Genomic DNA, 12,146 nt, shown 5'->3' on the forward strand with positions numbered 1-12,146 from the left:
CGGGGCGGCGGGGCTGCCAGGCAGCCGGGCAGCCAGACGGCAAAGCCCCTCGCCCCCAGCTGAGGCGAGTAAATATATGATTACACCCCACTGTCTTTTGCAGAATGACTGACAATAATGATCTTAGGTTAAAAAGTGTCCCACAAAACTTCTAGGTATCGATGAATTCACACACAAAAAATTAGGGAATATTAAAGGTACTCAAAGTTTTTCTTTTTTTAGAGGCATACATATGTATCTATGCATATATATAGTATATTTTACTGATGATGTTATTACCGTTGTCCCACTTTTTCCCCTCCCCATTCTGCCCAGTACCCTCCTTCCCTCCTGCAATCCCCACTGAACTCATGTCCCTGGGTCGTGCATGTAAGTTCTTTGGCTTCTCTATTTTCTATGCTATTCTTAACATGCCCCTGTCTATTTTGCATCTACCGATTTGTACTTCTTCATCTCTGCACCTTTTCCCCCATTCTTCCCCTTCCCTCTCTCACTTGATAACCCTCCAAATGATCTCCATATCTATGACTCTGTTCCTGTTCTGGGTGTTTGCTTAGTTTTTGTTTATTTCTTTGTTTTAGTAGATTCAGTTGTTGATAGTTGTAAATTCGTTGTAAAAGTTCTTTTTAATGTTCATCGTTTTGATCTTTTTCTTAAACAAGCCCCTTTCACGTTTCATGTAATAATGGCTTGGTGATAATGAACTCCTTTAGCTTTACCTTGTCCAGGAAGTACTTTATCTGCCCTTGCATTCTAAATAATAGCTTTGCTGGATTGAGTCATCTTGGATGTAGGTCCTTGCTGTTTATCACTTTGAATACGTTTTGCCAGTCCCTGCTGGCCTGCAGAATTTCTTTTGAGAAATCAGCTGACAGGCTTATGGGAACTCCTTTGTAAGTAACTCTCTGCTTTTCTCATGATCCTTTTAAGATTCTTTCTTTATCTTTAACCTTTGGCATGTTAATTATGATGTGTCTTGCTGTGGTCCTCTTCGAGTCCAACTTGTTTGGAAATCTCTGTGCTTCCTGGACTTGTGTGTCTATTTCCTTTGCCAAATTAGGGAAGTTATTTTTTTTTCAAATAAGTTTTCGACTTCTTGCTCTTTCTCTTCTCCCTATGAATGGCAACCCTATGATTTGGATGTTGGCACATTTGGAGATGCCCCAGAGTCTTCTTATACTATCTCCATTTTTTTTTTTTAATTCTTGTTTCTTCTTTTTGTACTGGTTGACTGTTTATGTCTTCCTTATGTTCCAAATCATTGATTTGAATCCTGGCTTCCTTCCCTTCACTGATGGTTCCCTGTAGATGTTTCTTTATGTCACTTAGTGTGACCTTCATTTGTTCCTTCACGTGGTTGTCGTCCTCAATGAGTTCTTTCAGCATCCCGATCACCAGTGTTTTGAACTCCGCATCTGATAAGTTGGTTATGTCCATTTTACTCTTTTTCTGGGGTTTTGTTCTGTTCTTTCATTTGGGCCATAGTTCTTTGTCTTCTCAACTTGGCAGCCTCACTGCATTTGTTTCTGTGTATTAGGTAGAGCTGCTTTGACACCCTGTCATGTGTGTGGGGCGGAGCCTTAGGTAATCGCCAGGGTAGGGCAACCCACTTCACCGATTTGTGGCTCTGTGTAGGGGGAGGGCTCAGAGAGGGGACAGTGTGCTGCCTGGTTTCTGGGGGTTTGCCCGGCACTCATCCCGTTTCCAGTCACTTCACCCACTCCCCATTTGTGACTGGCACTCTTCCAGCTGTTGCCCTGGTGCTGCGTCCCAGAGTGGATGGTTTTGCATATGTTTTAAAACCATATGGGCCCTTCAAGCAAAGTTTTCTGAAATTCTTTCCGTTTCTTCTGCCACCCCAACCCCCACTGGTTTTTACAGCCAGAAGTCATGGGGATTTATCTCCCTGGCTCTGGGGCCCTGGGCTGTGCGGTCTGGCCTGGGTCTGTGATGGCGGCTCCCAAGGTGTCCCTGCCGGTTTTTCTCCACCACACGTGAACGTGGGACTGGGAGACTTCGTGTGTCCATTCCCCTGACGCTGCCGCCTCTCCACACCACACCACTTCCCTCACCCCATCTCCATGTCTCTGCCCCTCCTACCCATCAAGATGGATGCGGTTTCTCTCTCTTTTTTTAAGATTTTATTTATTTATTTTTAGAGAGGGAAGGGAGGGAGAAAGAGAGAGAGAGAGAAACATCAATGTGCGGTTGCTAGGGGCCGTGGCCTGCAACCCAGGCATGTGCCCTGACTGGGAATCGATCCTGCGACAGTTTGGTTCACAGCCTGTGCTCAATCCACTGAGCTATGCCAGCCAGGGCTTTTTTTTTTTTAAGATTTTATTAGGATGCGGTTTCTTTAAATCCTTGGGTGACAGACTTCCATATAGTTTGATTTTATGACGGTTCTGCATGGTGTCTGTTTTGAGATTTAGTTGTAATTCTTTTCAGTGGTTGCACGAGGAGGCCAAGCATGTCCACCTATGCCGCCATCCTGATCGGAAGTCAAAGTGTTTCTAAACAATATATAAAAATGAAACTGTCACCATTGTGGCTTATAGTTTATTAAGTGTTCTGACATATGCCAGCAGTCAGCAAGCTATGTCCTGTGGGCCAAATTCAGTCCAGTGCCTATTTTTATAAATAAAATTTTATTGGAACACACATACGGTCATTTGTTTTCACACTGTCTTATTTTAATTTTAATTTTAATTTTTATTTTTTAGAGAGGGAAGGGAGGGAAAAAGAGAGAGAGAGAGAAACAATCAATGTGCGGTTGCTGGGGGCCGTGGCCTGCAACCCAGGCATGTGCCCTGACTGGGAATCGAACCTGCGATGCTTTGGTTCGCAGCCCGTCACACTGTCTTTTGATGCTCTCGGCTACGACGGCACAGTTGAATGTTGCAACACAGACTTTATGACCTGCCAAGCCCAAAATACTGACTATCTGGACCTTTACAGGAAAAGTGTGCGGACCAGGTGTACACCATCTCACGGACCCTCACGGCACCCTACGCAGGGACTCGGGGCCCATGGGCCCACAGTTGGGGAGCAGTGGAGTCAGAGATCAGACACCACAACAGCATGACATGCCCCCATGTCACAGGGACAGATTCTTAGCGATGTCCCTTCCCCTGGGGATAAACACCCAGAATAAGCCACCCATATTCTCCCAGGTGGCTGCTATGACCAACCATCCATGTCATCAGTTAACAGGATGGGGGATAAGTCTGTGGCTATGAAGGATTTATGGAACAACCCAGACAACCATGGGAAGGAACCCACAAACCTGGTCCTTCAAATAGCAGTTGCCAAACTCGGCTCTACATTTGAATTATTCAGAAGCCTTTAAAAAAATATCATGCAGCATCAGTGCAGCTCCAATGCACTGATGGATGGATAGGGTTCGATCTGCGTGCAAGTAACTGAGTTAAATGTTAATGGCAGAATCCAGGTGTTCCCCTAAGTTCCTTCAACTCTGTATAGTTGAAGGTTTTCAAAACAAAATGTTCTAAAGAAAAAAATCATCACTTGTTTCCAAGCAAAGTCAGCTGGACTGGAGCATCCAAAAAAACAAGACAGGGAATGTTACCTTGTTAAAGCTCCCGGGGAGCTGCTGACAGGGCTCCGGGCGTGGGAGCGGCTGCTGCACAGCACCACTCTCCACCAGCGCAACTGGGCATCTGGCCCAGGGCTCATCGGGGTGTCATCCAGGGTCCCCCCGCAGGTCCCTGAGCTGGCAACAGCTCCAATGCAAAAGCAGATATGAATCTCCACGTGTCTTCTACCAGGTGTCCTCCCTAAAACAGTCTTAGAAAATACAGCGTTCCCCCTGCCTTAAAATACTATGTTAGCATGTAATGGGACTATTCTTGTTTTCCTATTATTAACTATCTTTAAATATTTCTAATATGGTAAATATCAACAGCTCTACTCTCCATAAACCAAAGTTCTTTCAAGCCCTGATAACAAACACTTGAGGACTGTTCGTGGAGCCCATACATGGAGAAGATAAAAGCTCCGATTCTGGAGCTGGAAGTCCTGGATTAAAGTCTCTGACGAGCCAAGGGACCTCGATAAAGACTGTTCCTCCCTGGCTTCAGTGCTGCCCCTGTAAAATGGCAACAATTAAATGACCTAGCCCAGAGGTCGTGCGCTGAGGGGTAAATGAGGTTAGAGTGTGGGCTGTACCCAGCACCCAGTAAGCATCATATAAACGTTAGCCCTTGCTCCTGTTCCTGCTATTATTCGGCTAAAGCACTTGACATGAAGTGGTCGTTGAAGAATCCGGATTTTAAGAAAGAACTAAATTCACACTACTGGGGTCAACCGTACAAGCTGAAGTGTCAGGCTCCAAAACAAAACCAGCACAAGTCTCCCAGACTCCCTGGAGCCCCCCTTCTGCCCCCCAGAATTCCATCATTAAGGTGTCTCCCCCTTTGGGGAGCCCCTCAAATACTGTAGAGGGTTTGGGGACAGTCCCACAAATATTTGGAATTGAGATCATCAGCCAGACATAGTAAATCTGGTCATTATTTTCTCACTCTGGTGAACCAGAGAGAGAAAGACAGAGAGAGAGTGCCCTGAATTATTAACTCACTAAACAAACAGTGGCCATAAAAACTGGCCTTGGTCCAAGGAGATAAACCACCCGCACCACACCGACGTCTGAGCATCTCACAGCCCCGCCGCGAATCCGCGGTGGTAAAGTCGTGAAGCAAATGATCCCGAGCTTATTTTTTTCTTTGTAGGTGTTTGTGTTTTAGCAGATTTATCCACTTTCCTCTTCAAAACCTTCAGCGGCTCACTCCCAGCCATGGAGAGTGGACACATCTCAGTGCTCATTCAAGGTCTCCACTGTGCAGTGCACGCTAAATGCCTGTCTCCTGCCCCAACCCCGCCCCCGCCACCCCTCCACGCCCCCACCCCGTCTACCTTTCATCCTGGCCACACCCAGCTCGTCACTTTCCCCTCAAAAACCCCTATGCTTTCCTGCCAGTATGTATCCAACTGCCTTGGAAGAGTTAAAGAAACATTAAGCAGATTTTTTTTTCCTACAAGACTTCCATCCACTCCAAGAAAAGGATTCAGTATACAGTATCAGAAATCAAGAAATTCAGGTCCAATGAGGTTATATAATTCGCCCAAGGTCACGCAGCTCGTAAACGATGACACCGATATTCAAACACTGGTCTGAGTGACTTCCAGTAACTGTAGCATTCTAGAAAAACCAACGCTCCTTCCAGTAAACTGGCTGGTCTGGAAAGGTTCAGCATGTACGCGCTGGTGTGACAACCGGGTGCTTGCGGGCGGCCTCCTGAAAGGGAGGGCTATTTCCCTGCCCTCTGCCCTTACTGTGCAGACAGGCCCGATGACCATGAAAGTGACCCCGCATGGACACTGAACACCTGCCCCCTCACGACGATAAAACATTAGAGGGGCCTATATATTTGGTACGCAAGTGGGAGAATGGAAAGGGAAGGTGAGGTGACCCTCTGTGATTGCTGTTCTTCTGAAAACCGGTCCTTGGGCAGGCTGTGTTTCCAAGGCAGGTTGGCTCCGTAGCCACTGGGATATCGGGGCTGATCCCCCTGTGTCCCTTGGAGCAGGAAGTGGCCGCGGTGGCGTGAAGCGACAAGTCTAGAGGGAAAGGGGCAGACGGAGAAGGAAGGCGAGCAGGTCTTTTACCTGATCACAGCATAATTAATAGCTCCTCCGAGTCACTCTTAAAAGCTTTTTAAGCACCTTAGAGATTACATTTGCTATAATTTTCTCAAATAGTCCCTTTATGTACATCATACTAATGAGAAAAGCTAAGGAGAATTAGATTCCTTTTGTAGGTTTTTTTTAGTTAGAGCTCTAAATTATATTTCATAATAAATATTTATGTCTATTTATAGATTGTAGATGCTGTTGATAATGATATAGATAATGATTATTCCCAGAAGGCTAAAATAATCAGCATAAAAAGTTGCTTAATCATTGAAATAAAAAGTATAAAAGTAAGCAGCTACCTAAATTTGTGGTTCAGTTTCTCATGGGATGTTTATTTTCTACTTTTACAAAAAGGATGGAATACAGTAAGCGATATTTAAAATAAAAAGGAATCATAATTATGCCACGCAATCTTCTTTCAATCCTGAGCTGTGCCAGGATAAACAAAACACTTCGATGAATTCTCATAATTCGAACCTTCCTCGGCAGCTCACATACTGTTCTATTTTATCTCCGTTCCTCTCTAGGACTTCCTGGAAACCAGGTCCACCGCACCCACGCTCGGCAGCGCCAACAACGCCTGCTCCAGCCTGGGCAACCTGGCCAGCCCTGGCTCAGGCCACCTGTGGGTCCGCCCTCCAGAGCAGCCGCAGCAGCCTTTACACACACAAATCAGACCACACGGCTCCTCCCAGCGCCAGGCGCACGGCTCGCGGTGGGCGGCTCTCAGAGCGCACGGCCAGGTGGTCCGGGTGGGTCTCCACCCTCCAGGACCACTACGCTGACCGCCTCCGCACTCTCCACTTCCACCTCATTCCACGGTGTCCCCACGCTTCATCTTCCTTCCGCCTGGATCTTTGGTGACCCTTGCCTCCTGCTGGCCACGTCTCTGTTTGTGTCACGTCCTCGGAGCCGCCTGCCCCCATGACCGCGGTCCCAGCAGCCCCCACCCTCCTGCCCCACACCATGCTTGATTCTCTTGAAAGCACGTACTAACGTGTCATCGCACGGCTGCCGTCTACCTTTCTCAGCAGACTGTGCCCTGTGCCGGACAGGATACGGTCATCGGCTTTGCCACTGTGTCCCTGGGGCCCACCCAGGAGTCCCTGGTGCGGAAGAGACACCCACAACGTGTGGATGAATGAGTTCCAGCTCACCATAATTTTTCCGTTCCCTGACTGCATTTAAACCTGGCCAGGTTCACTGCAGACCCAAGGTGCACCACGCTGTTGGCTAGGTGCTATACAGAGAGAGATTTAGCGAACTGTTTTCTGCTTACTGTGTATCCCCGGAGCGACAGGGCCCAGCACGTTTTAACAACATAAATGAGCTTAAAACCTGCAGATTTGGCTCTGTTTTCAATCTTTTGCTGTCAGTTAGAAAGGGACAAAAGTGCTTGTGTCATCACAGCATCTGAGGTATTATTTCAACATAAACATCGTCTCAAACCACATGATAAAACTGAAAAAGACCCAAGAGAAAAGAGGCGAGAAAATCTATCAAGACCTATTACCTTCCTTCGACAGATTTAAACATTTGTTTTAAACAGTAGTTTCCACTCACTTGGTTCCAAGTAGCCTTATACCGACTCTTTGTTACCGGAGTAGACTGCAGGATTAAAAAAAAATCAATATTGATTTTTAAAACCTTGTTTACACTATCAGTAAGTCACTACCCCCACAAGCAAATAGCAAGTGGAATCAAACAAAATGCACTGTAACAGAACAAGATGTTATGGCTTCACCTATCCCAAGAGAATTCCAAAGTCTCTGCACTGATTCCTCGCATACTTTACGCCAGAGGGCCAGGGTAAGCAAGGTGCGAGGTGAGGTGCCGTCATTCGCACGTTGCAGGCCCTATTCAGAATGCTCACGTCACAGTAATTTAAGGACTAGACTGAATGGCAGTATTGTAACAAGTATTTGGCTAGGCTAGTGACCTAGCCAATTAAGTCTTTTTAATAAAAAGTGCAAAATGTTAACACAAAGGCAACCCTGCCTGACAATTAGAGAAAATTAAAATGCTCCAGGAAATTTGTTTTGATGGTGGAAAAGTCTTTCAAAAACTAAGCTGCAACGTATAATCACCTTCAAATTACATAAGATCTACCACGGACCCAGTAGTGGATTCCACTATACAAGTTTTTCCAGTGTCAATAAAAACTATTTAACCATAGTTATTATTCCACGGCCATGTTATTTCCTTTTTACTGCTGAATGGTATTAGTTCTTTAAAAGTTTTTAATTTATATTTAAAAGTCCATGATTGCAACATGGACTCATCTCCCTCTCTATGCTTGGACAAACACTAGCAAACATACTGTTGTTCCTTGTGGACAACTCCCATAGACCCCCAAGTATGATTACAACCCCCCAAAAGACAGACCTTCTGGTCTGAAGACCAACGCAACCCCGATCGTTTGCCTGTGTTGGGGATCTGATGTTCTGCCGCAGAAGGCACCTGCAGAATGCTGGGCTCTGTGAGAATCACAGAGTCGCTGTGATTGCTAAGACACGGGGCAAGTGTTCACGCTACCACTGTCTTTAAAGTACCTGGTTCTGCGGAAAACCTGGGCAGACACAGGCTTATAGGATACACAGACAGGCTTGTTCTTTGGCGGCAGGTTAAACGTGGCTTTTCCTAAAAGCGTATTTTAGGAAATAAGCGCCAAGCGGTAGCAAAGACTGTCAGGTTTGAAGCATTTACCAAAATAAATGCGTTAAAATTTGTACTGTGTCTACCATACACAGCCCCAAAGTAAATAACTGTGGAGCCCTCCCAGCGGCCTCCGTCAGAACTCTAGTGTACACAAAACACTATCGCAGCCCCTTCGCTACGCCGTATTTTGTTAGGATTTGCTCCTGTTACTTCAGCAGTTGCAATCTAAATGATAAAGACAAGGGGTTCCTGGGAGTCATAAAATAAACCCCAAAGTATTCAATGTTTATACAGAGTTACCAACAAATTATTTACAGCTCTCATAATCAAAATGCTGCCTTAGTCATTGGCAAGTCAATTTCAGGGCTGAAGGATTTTGAATGGGAAAACACATCTGCACAAACACACAACAAACGTATCATATCTCCTTGTCACTCTTCTTTCTGCAGACTTGGGGAAGGACAATGTTTCCAGTTGAGTTAGCTCCTGTCCTAGCAGGTTTTACAAGGTTGAGAGACAGGCAGCTGTGGCGGCCAGTGCCAGTTCTGACTGCATCCTTTAACCTGTCGCAAGATTTCATCTCATTCTAAGAATACTGAGTGATTTCCCATATCGAAGAACCAGCTTCAAGCAGCAATTCTACTGGCTCTCCTACATGGTGAAATACAATAGTACGTGTGTTCAGTTTAGCTGTCAGTTCTTTACTGACATCTGGAAAACAGACCCAGATTTATAAAGAAAGCAAATGATACGGGCCAGGGCTTCAGGATTTCAAGGAGCTGTGCAAGGACAATGAACTTGCCCTTAATCAACCCAAATGTGCTCGATGTCGAAAACTGGTGCTTCTTATCTGGAGGCTATTCACCAGCACTCACACTACCCAACCAACACTAGAAGCACACTTCTTGAACAGAGACCTCCGAACGGAAAGCCCTTGGAGACGTCAAAAGGCACAGGGCCACACTTAAAGTGGGAGAGGAGCATCCTCAATAAGCACTTGGGAAGCTGAAGGAAAGGGGTGTTTGATGAAAGTCACTAGGCCAGAAGGAGGGCCAGGGGTTCTGCATAAATCGAGGAAGGCCTCAGTTTGCAAAGTTCTACCCAAACGAGCAAACCACGCTGGTAACTAAAGGCTTAAACAGCACCATTACGTTTCCAAAAGACCCAGATATGTCACAAGTGTTGTTTGCAATCAAGTCTGATCCGCATTTGTAAAACAGGCACCCAAAAACAAAGCCAAGGTTAGTGTGTCACCTGTCCCAAAGCAGGTCACCGAAGAGTGTGGCCGGACCTCTGAGTACTGGAGGGCCTGAGCAGGAGGTGCTGCTGGCAACCCCGACTCATTCCACCTGGCACTGGGCCCCGGGGGCCCGCCCAGCTCTAGCACCAGGGTGGGCTGTGCCGGGCATGGCTGCGTAGCGACCCCTACTACCCCCACCCCGCCCCAGTCCCACTTACTGTTGCTGGACTTGAGGTCCCGGTGAAGGATGGGCACCACGGCCTCCTGGTGCAGGTAGAGCATGCCGCGCGCGATCTGCACCGCCCAGTTGACCAGCACGTGCGGGGGGATGCGGCGCGCACAGCGCGGGCCGGGGGCGCGCGGATCCGGGGCAGCGTTGGCGGCTGCCAGCGCGCGGTTGAGCGCTCCTCCGCGGGCGAACTCGAGCACCAGGCAGAGGTGGGGCTGCTGCAGGCACACGCCGCGCAGCTCGATGATGTTGGGGTGCCGCAGCATGGCGAAGAGCCGCGCCTCCCGCAGCACGCTCTCGGCCGCCGCTGCCGCGTCCTGCTCCAGGTCCCGGCGCGCCGCCTTCACCGCCACCTCATGGCCCTGCCAGGTGGCTCGGTACACCTGCCCAAAGCCGCCGGCGCCGATGAGCTCCTTGAGCTCAAGGCGCTCAAAGTCGACGTGCACAGGAGAGCCGGGCCGCGGTGGTGAGCTGGCGGGTGGCTGTACTGGGAGAGCGGTCGGGCTGCACGGCGCCACGTAGTTGGCTGGGAAGATGCCCAGGCGCCGCTGCACCTGGCCGGCCCACCAGCCCTCGTCGCCGGACACGGCGGCATCCTGGGACAGCACTTCCACCAGCTGGCCGCGCCGGAGGCTCAGCTCGTCCTCGCCGCGCGCCTCGTAGTCGTACAGCGCGGCCCACAGCCCCACGTCTGCCGAGGCCGAGCCACTGGAGGAGGCGGACGAAGACGATGCGGAGCCGGCGGGGGCGCCTGGGGCCGGGGATACCGGCCTGTCGGCTGCGCCCTCCGCGCCCGGCAAGGCCATCGGGGACAGCCGTGAGGGTGCAAGCAGAGCGCGGGGCGGCGGGCTCAGCCTCCTGTGTGGCCGTGGGCGCGCATCGTCCGGCGGTGTCGCCTCGGCGCCCTGGGAAGGCAGGGAGGAGGGATCGGAGCTCGGGTACGGCGAGGGATCGCGGGCCCACGATCCGGAGAACCTGGCCTCAGCCACCGTTCCTCTTCAGCCGCTTCTGCTGCTGCAGCGGTCCCCACGCCCGCGGGGGCTCTAGCACCATGGTGGCGCGCTGGGCCTGCGGCGGGCCTGCAGTTCACTCAGCCCGGCCGCCTCCTGGGACCGCCCCTGCAGGACCCGCCCCCCGCTCCTCCCCGGCCCGCCCGCTGCACAGTGCCGGTCACGCCCCCTCCGAGCCCGCCCACAGCCCCGGACCCACCACGCCCCCTCGGGGCTCCCCTACCTCCCCTGCTGCTGGCGACCCGGACTCCTTTGGGCCGCGCCCACTTGGCCCAGAAGGCGGAGCCAGCGAGGCTCAGCAAAAAGTTTGCGGGAAAGTTAAAATTGAGCCAACAGTGAGGGTCCGGGAGTTCACTCTTCCCCCAAAAGCAGTAACGGCGCAGGAGGACGATCAAGGGCTGGAGGTCGTGACGGGAAGGTGGGTTGCAACCCCCGAGCGTCACTGTGCGTCCCAGGACTGGCTGCCGACCAAATCCGAGCGCGGTTCCGGGCCGGTGTGCCCGGCCGTGTGCTTGCGAATGCACCTCGCAGCGAGAGCGGACTGGATTACACACCACCGTGCTGTGAGCTGCGGATCCGGACAGCCCCCAAGCTGTAATTCGCGTTAGGTAGCCCCGTTTGCCTTTACTGTTTACGCAAATACGGAAGGACTACCTGTCCTCTGTGAGCCCACAGGTGAGTTTAGAAGTCACAGGCACTGGCCACGATCGGGTGCTAGAGCCTCGGCCTTACCTGCACCCAGGAAAGGCGACTAGAACAGAGCCGGCGCAGAAACTCCAGGGCTCCCAGCTACGCTGACTGCTCTTTTGCAGGTTTTTCCCCGACCCAGCCTCCCGGGGACTTCCTCTTCTCCGCCCCATTCTCCCTCCTTTCTGCCCCGTGTACAGTTCTTTCCACAATCGTGAGGGGCTGCCATCAACCACAGACACGCGATTGTCCTCTTTATTTGATGGGATGTTGGAAGAAACCACGACAGGTGTGAATCCACCTGATTTTTCCATATGTATTGAGTACTCTGTGTATGACACCGTGCTATGGGTCTGGGGTTTCAAAGCCCTACCTAGCTCTAGGGATACCAGAGGATAAAGTTCCAGGACAGGAGAGTAAGCCAAGTGTCCTGGCCTCCGGGCGGAAGAGCAGTTTATTTGGCCTGTGGGCACTGGGGGATGCTGTGCGTTGCTGGAGCTAAGCATGACTGGGACTCACAGAAGACACAGGGAGAAGGCTCTGGCTGGTGCGGCTCAGTGGGTTGAGCGCAGGCCTGCAAGCCTAAGGGTCTCCGGTTTGATTCCCAGTC

General features: G+C 50.2%; 1 protein-coding gene across 1 annotated transcript in view; it reads right to left on the reverse strand.

Moving 5' to 3' along the window:
• The window catches only part of MAP3K21 (mitogen-activated protein kinase kinase kinase 21), a 47,752-nt gene extending 36,784 nt beyond the window's left edge, over positions 1-10,968 (reverse strand). Inside the window, exon 1 of the mRNA XM_036016189.1 lies at positions 9,829-10,968. Within this exon, the coding sequence (XP_035872082.1) occupies positions 9,829-10,645 (817 nt within the window). The 5' untranslated portion in view covers positions 10,646-10,968. The remainder of the gene's footprint in view (positions 1-9,828) is intronic.
• Between the last annotated feature and the right edge of the window lie 1,178 nt (positions 10,969-12,146).

Source organism: Phyllostomus discolor, chromosome 15 (genome assembly GCF_004126475.2).
Source record: "Phyllostomus discolor isolate MPI-MPIP mPhyDis1 chromosome 15, mPhyDis1.pri.v3, whole genome shotgun sequence".
Classification (NCBI taxonomy): Eukaryota; Metazoa; Chordata; class Mammalia; order Chiroptera; family Phyllostomidae; genus Phyllostomus; species Phyllostomus discolor.